The 7,681-nt window shown below is 34.9% G+C and overlaps 1 protein-coding gene across 1 annotated transcript; it reads right to left on the bottom strand.

Annotated features, from left to right (window-relative positions):
- Positions 1-5,332: 5,332 nt before the first annotated feature.
- Positions 5,333-6,469, bottom strand: LOC148854849 (VQ motif-containing protein 8, chloroplastic-like). Its single transcript, XM_088986652.1, has one exon. It carries the CDS (start codon positions 6,183-6,185, stop codon positions 5,523-5,525), a length of 663 nt encoding a protein of 220 aa, XP_088842778.1. The 5' UTR covers positions 6,186-6,469; the 3' UTR covers positions 5,333-5,522.
- Positions 6,470-7,681: the final 1,212 nt, after the last annotated feature.

The following is a 7,681-nucleotide window of genomic DNA, read 5'->3' as shown; positions in this document are numbered from 1 at the left end:
TTCTCTCAAATAGAAGAATATCATTTCACCAAGAATGAGAATAAATTCCAATTCTGTCTAACCAAACAGTTAAAATTGAAATGGCCCATTCTGATTCCAATTCCAATTCCAAACCTCTATTCCCCATGAACCAAACAGGACTTAATGCAACATGTTGTGTATTTCTACCTTATTCATTAACTAAAGCTTACTGCAGCCATTCGTTTAAATGAAATGCGATCATGTTTTCTCTGATATATCATTAAGAGACATTGGGATTTGTAAAGAACCCTTCAATATAGCCAGTTGAATATCAAAAAATAATTTTTAGACCAGAAGGTTCAAGCATAGCAACCTATGGGCACTTTGATGGTGCAACCTCGGAAACTAAATCAGCTGCTGGGATTATCATCCGTGACCATCATGGGAAGATGATTTTTGGCCGAGCTATCCCTTTTGAACCTCAATCACCCATAATTACTAAAGCAATTTCAATATTGGAGAGCCTACGATTTGCCATCTCTCTTGGGATCTCTTCTGCCTCATCAAACACTGTTGGAGACTAGAGGGTTCCCCATTTCCCCTTAACTTCCTTGGAGTGTCATCACACTCAGAAAACTGCAAGTCTTTTGTCTCTCCTTTTGGGTCTCTCAGCTGCCTATGGGGCAATAGTCTCTGGACCTATAACCTTGCTGCTCATTGCTTCGCTAAGTTTGGGGAGCTTTCTTTACAGACCTGATCTACTCTTCCTGAATTTCTATATCCAATTTTGAACAGTGATTTAACTGAGTCTGAGACTAGTAGATGAAAGAACTGCCAGAAGAAAATTTAACCATGCTGACTATATTTACACAATGTCTTGAATGGGACTCAATCTGTTGTAGTCCCAATCCACTGTACATGAGACACAGGACAACATAACGGTTCTATTGATCCTTTAGCTCAACTTCTCAATTTACTACTTTATCATATAAGAGGACTAAAGCAAAAGACAAATCCTACATTATTCAGCAGATTTTCTCTACAGAATTTGTCTTTAAGGCTGTGTTTGGTTGCAATGCAAGTAAATTTGCACTGATGCAAGTGTAAATTCTGACATATTTTTGTTTCAAAGTTTAGTTTATTTTGTTTGATTGCAGTACAAATAAAGTAAATTAAGGCATGAGCATGACCAGAATAAAGTAAAATCCAAAACAAAATTAAACAGGAATTTTCATTTTTTATACTTATACTCCCATGCATTTGTACTAGTGCAAATAAATTCGCACTGCAATCAAACACAGCCTAGTCTTAGTTTGGAAGGAGTACAAATACAAATATGTATAGTGCAAATACATGCAAAATACGAACTTTTGTACTCTACATATTTATACAGTATAAATTCATACAAAATAATACAAAATATGAGGTTTTGTACTCTACACATTTGTATTTGCACTCCTTCCAAACTAAGCCTATGGCTCTTTTTGGTTGCAATGCAAATGAATTTGCACTGATGCAAAACCATGGCAGTGCATATGATTTGAGTGTAAATTCTGACCTATTTTTGTTTCGAATTTTAGCTTATTTTGTTTGATTGCAATACAAATGAACTAAATTAAGACATGAAGCAGAATAAATTTGCAATTTTTACATTTGCAATCCCTTTCATTTACTAGTGCAAATAAATTTGCACTGCAATAAAACACAGCCTAAGGCTCATTTTGGAAGGAATACAAATACAAATATCTAGAATGCAAAACATTGTATTTTGTATCTATTTGTACTGTACATATTTGTATTTGTACTTTTCAGTTTGGAAGGAGTACAAATACAAATATGTAGAGTGCAAAGCCTTGTATTTTGTATATATTTGTATTGTACATATTTGTCTTTGTACTCTTCCCAATTTGAGAAAAATACAAATACAAATATGAACAGTGCAAAGCCTTGTATATTATATTTCTAAACCTTGTTTTGCACTACACACATTTGTATCTATACTCTTCCTAAACTGAGCCTAAGTCTGCGTTAAACGATGCAAATGGAGTGTAAATCCCGGTTTAGGGTAAATTTGCACTCTAGTTCACTTTTTCCTGTGTTTGGCAATATTACATTTATGCATTGACAAATGATAGATGAATGTATAGTTACATTGATAATAAGATGTAAAAGTACATCAATAAAAAAGAAGTAAATTTGTATTCAAGTGGGCTTTTGATAAAAAAAAAGCATATGCTTTATTGGAATAAATGTTTGCATCCATTACAGTTAAAAGTCTGTTTGGTAAAAAGATAAATTTGTCAATGCAAAACTAATCCAGTTTTGCAATTTATATGAACCGCTTTACACTTTACATATTTGCATTCACATTTATTTACATCATTTTCAAACGCAGTCTAACTTCACTCTTGTCACTGCTGAAAACCAATTAACTGAGATGCAAGCTTGGGTTTAGTCAAACATAAGCATTTTTTTTTTAGAGTTTTCATAGGTCTTACATTAGAATCATCTTTGCAACCATAGGAATGTTTGTAATTTCTTTATCCATTTACTTTTGAATCAATTAGAAAAAGTGTTTCTCATGTTTTAAAATCATGTATTCTTTTATCAATCAATAATTCCCACTGTTGCCCAATACATTGTAGCAAGAAGTGTTATTTTTGCCCTCACCAAAACTATAAGAAAATTCTATAGCAGAGTGCTTAAGATTAATTTTCTTAAATTTTTCTTATTTTTTCCAAGGGTATTCCCCTCAGACAAACTGAATTATCACACAATTAATGTAAAGCAGGATGTAATTGGGAATCATTATAACATTTCTTGCGAGTTCTTTACTTCCATCAAATTAATTTTTTTCCCTGTCAAATCTTTCTCTGATTTATTTGTCCTTCATATATTCTTTTTTTTTTTCTTCAAAAGATGAGTGTAGGGTGCACAAATTTGATGATCTTCATTTTTTTCTTTTTTTTTTTTTCTCATTTCATTCTTCTTTTACCATGCTCTGGAGTTTTCATTTTGAGTTTAATTTGGCTAGAAGGAAGTTGCTTTAAGTTCAGTTATGGCATATACCATATTAGTCTTTGGTCCCCCAACATTTCTCTGCATCGTTACTGTTCTACTTCGCCGATTGGTGATTCAATTAAATTAAAACTCTAAAGTATATGCAATGCCATAGCTAATAGTCTTTGAAGTTTGTTGCGAGTAACCCAAGGTCTGAAAAGATTGACACAAACAGAGAAACAGAAAGAAATAGAAAAACATAACAATTCAAGAGCGCAGAGGGATTTAATGTGTTTCAGCGTTGTGTCTACATCTGTGGGAGAGGGTGGAGCAAAAATCCACTACATCAACGAATAATTGGGGCTTGAGAGGGGATGGGCTACCCCCCATTGTACATTGTACACCCAAAACACTCTGACAACCTCAATCTGTCTATGTTGAAAAGCAATAGAATAGGATTCATATATACCAGTGCAAAAATGGGTCAAATCCGAACCCATGTGGCAGATGGCTTTATCCCTCCACATCGACTACAGACCTTGATGAAATTTCCCTTTAGGCCTAATTTGGAAAGAATACAAATACAAATATGTATTTTCAATTTGAGCCTTAAGCTTAACATGGAAGGAATACAAATATAAATATGTAGAATGTAAAACCTTGTATTTTATATGTATTTATATTATATATATTGTATTTATACTCTTTCCAAATTGAAGTCCCTAACTAAAGAAAATGTATTAAGTTTTAATTTTATGGGTAAAATATGAAATCCTCACCTGGATATTCTGGCAATCATATAACTTCCCCTAAGCTTTGACTGTAACAGAAACCTCCCTATGGTTTTGAAAATATGTATAGTTTCCTCCCTTTCAATATTTTTCAAAATAAAGAAAAGGCTGACATAAATATATTTATTTTTCAAAATATCAAATTTACCCTTTATATTGTTCGACAGCAAGCTATGATTCTCTGCATGCAACAGGAGATGGGACTCCAACACCAACATCACAAAATGGGGAAATGAGCAGATTCTTATCCAGTGGGAGAACTTTCTCGGTTTCTGGCCTCAAATCGGTCACGCCAACCTTGGTGTTTCCGTGCCTCTACTTCTCTTCAAATTCGCGCTATTAAGTTATCACTTATCAAGACACCCTTTTATGTATGGTTTCTCTTCGAAGGGCGATTCCATCATTTTTTTTTCCTAAGATCACCTTCCATTTTAGAACCAGAAGCAAGGAAGCCTCCCTGAACGTAATCAGATCGACGCTTCTATTACAAAATGGTAATCGTATCAAACAAAGTTGCACAATTTCACGAGGAATTCAAAATACTATCTCTATCGTCAGTTTTAGAAAAATCGAAGTTTCTCAAAAATCTAATCGTGAAAACGTGATCAGAATTTGACGTATTGGAACTTTCTGAGCTATGAGAACTAGGGCTATATTATTTACAGTGACAGATTTAAATTGAATAGCAAAAACTAGAGGAAGAGGTTATTTCTCGTGAGTCGATTGAAGAAAGCGATGGATTTGAAAGATAAAATAAAGGGCAAATTTTTTAAACTACTCTTATGGTTTAGCTAATTGAATAACTCTATCCTAGTGTTGATAGTTTAAGAAATTTGTCTTAAAATGAATCGTCTTACTTTTTTTGGGGAGAATGGGGTGAGACCGGCCATTGTTTCAAAAATTTGCATTAGGCCTGTCCTACTTCTCCGTTTTATTTATTTTGCGCATTCCTGAAACAGTTTACCGGGAGACAGTACCATATTTATATGCCGTGCTTCTCAAGAGTGAAATCCCAAAATGGCAAAGAAATATATTCTTTGTTTTTTTAAGATGCACAATGATGATTCCATTGAAGGAAACATTGTCAAAAATCAAAATTAGGGACTTCCGTCATTGTCAAAATTAGTCATCGGTGATCTATTTGTTGCAGTTTTCAAACTGTTTTGCCTGTTTTTCTTAGCAGGCTCAAGCCTTTTTCTAGATGCAAATAATTTTGGCATTTTAGATGCATTCAACCATCTAACAATTTTACTTCATGGCTCATGCATATATTTCCCTAAGTGAAACGATTCTGTACGGTTCCGATTTTAACCATCCAATTGATATTTTCATCAGCCGAGTTAAATTTGATTTGTTAAATGTGATAAATTTCAATGTTGTTGCAATAAAACTTCTGTATATTTATTTGCAAAGCAAATATAAATCTTTCTGGAGATAATTAGAACAAATTAGTTATATTTTAGATGCTTGCTCCGTTAATTTTGAATAAAAGAAAAAAAAAAAGGAAAAACATCCTGACATAATTTTGAATAATTGCATTACGTGATAGAAGCAAATTAAAATGTTGAACTCGATGAACATACAAAAAAAAAAAAAAAAGAATTTGATCAATTATTAATCATATATAATTTAGCATTGGTTATTGGCTCCTCCCAAAAAAATAACAAAAAAAAAAATCAAAGAAACGAAAAAAAATGTAAACAGGAGATTCTAACTCGATCGGTACGTAGCATCTCTCTTTTCTGAAGAAAAAATCAAATAAATTGGACCTCAGTATTCCTGCAATCCCTTCATAACCTCCAGAGGTGAAGGGGAGATAGAACTACCGATATTGGAAGGTGTGAGTACTGTATCAGGATATCTATAAAGCGGTCGAGGTGCACAGAATAATTCCGCTGCATTTGGTGTAAAGAGTGGAATGTCGGAGAAGTAAGATTGGGGCGCTTCAGAGACCGGAGAAATAGATGATGAGCTGACCTGAACATCTCCACCACCAACACAGTTCTCATCAGTAACAACCGAAGATGACTCGGTGTCATCGTGACCAACTGATTTTATGTTATTGTTATTAGTTTTCGAGGAAGAAACTTGTCCCGCAGTGTCTTGATGAGATTGCACCGACTGATCTTCAGAACGTGATAGTCCGGTGAGCTTTTGAACCAGAGCCATGAAATCACGAGCTTGTGTATGAATGATCTTAGGGGAATGGGTGTAAATGATAACCGGAGGGTACCGCTGTTGTTGTTTATTGGAGGCCGCAGACGCTACGCCACTAAAACAAGAGGACGATGAAGTTGAAGATGGTGAATGGACGGAGGAAGATGGTTTCTGAATGAAATGAGAATCCTTGTTGATCTTCAAAGGAGATGGGCGTGGGCCATTGATCTCCCTCTTCAGCTGTTGATCATGGTGAGATGATTGGGCAGGGCTCATGATTATTGTTCTTGTTGAGAAGAAATTAATTAAAAGAATGAAGAAGGAGATAGAAGAGAGTAGTGATGGCCGGGTTTTTATGAATTGGGTTGGTGAGAGAAGTTGGTGACTGGTGAGGGAGAGAGAGAGAGAGAGAGAGAGATAGGGAGGTTTGTTTAGGGAAGTGAGTCGATCGGGGCTGGCTGATCTCGATTATTTGATGGAGGAAGCGCCAGCAATTCTGACCGTTGACATGAAGACGCTGCAGGGTTGAAAGTGGGATTTAGCGGAAAAGCGGTTGGGACGTGAGATGGAGCCCCGTCCCATTTGTATTTTTGAGCGCATTTGTCGGCTGGACAATGCCGTCTCAGTTTTGGCCTTTTGTGGCTGTCGAGAGCAAGCTTTGCATTTGCGTTTGCATTTACATTTGCAGTGTAACTGCCAGAGTTTTGGTTTTAGTTTTCTCTTTTTTGGGAAACTATTTTCAATGATTATCGTGTTCAGTGAAAGGATTACTGACTAATTAATCATAATTGGACACTGTTTTTAAGTATGTAGTGCAGTTGTAAAGTAGGTGGAGAAATTTAGACCACACAAAATTTTTCTTGGTTAATTGAAAATGCAAATTCATTTGCAGTTGTGCAAAATTTGTGGTGTGAAAATTGAGATGACAATTTTCTCCATCCCTACTGGGTATTTGGCTTTCCCAACCGAATCAGGTCCTCAATTAATAACCCAACTCTGTTGGGGATTATGGATGGAGAATCCAATTTTATTCCCAACCAGGGTAGGAGATGGGGATTTGTTTGGATTTGTTTCAAATTTGAGGTTGGGACGGAGAATATGATCCCCTCCCCATTGCCATTTTTAGGTGAAAATGATTTTAGTGCAAATTCTAATTAATTTTTGTTTCTACTTAAATTAATTTTCTTTGATTGCAGTGCATAGTAAAACAAAAACAAACCAAAATTTGCATTCTTCTCATTTGCACTTCTTTACTTTAACACCACTGCAAATAAAATCGCATTGCAAACAAACCGACATTTTTCAATTGTTTTTAAAACTTACTTAAATGCAAGCTTTTGAAGGCCACATAACTTTTGTTCAAATGGTTTGATCTTTTTCTTATCGTGGCTAATTTTTTGAGATCTAGGCGCTAATATAAGTTTCACTATTTTTTTATTTTCAAATAAAGATATGTATTATAACAAAATACAATTATATATTTTAAATAAATGTATACAAATTAATAGATATTACATCATTACGGGTTCAACCTTCTCTGCTCACATCAGTTGTGATTTCATACTTGCGAAGCTGAACAAGAATCGGGGAAACGTTGACCACCCAATCTCGATGACTCCATGTATTTGGAATTGGAATTCAAAACACCCATGTGAGTAATTGATAGGTCCCGCGGGTCGCTAACTTTTCCTGCAATAATTGTGGCCTGTCGCTACCTTGTCTATTTAGTCATTGTTTTTACCTTAGAATCTATTTGGGCAAATATAATCTAC

This window comes from Nelumbo lutea, chromosome 4 (genome assembly GCF_056320005.1).
Source record: "Nelumbo lutea isolate HS-2025 chromosome 4, American lotus-T2T, whole genome shotgun sequence".
NCBI classification, from domain to species: domain Eukaryota; kingdom Viridiplantae; phylum Streptophyta; class Magnoliopsida; order Proteales; family Nelumbonaceae; genus Nelumbo; species Nelumbo lutea.
The sequence above is the reverse complement of the archived record's forward strand: the minus strand, read 5'-3'. Positions and strand labels throughout refer to the sequence as shown.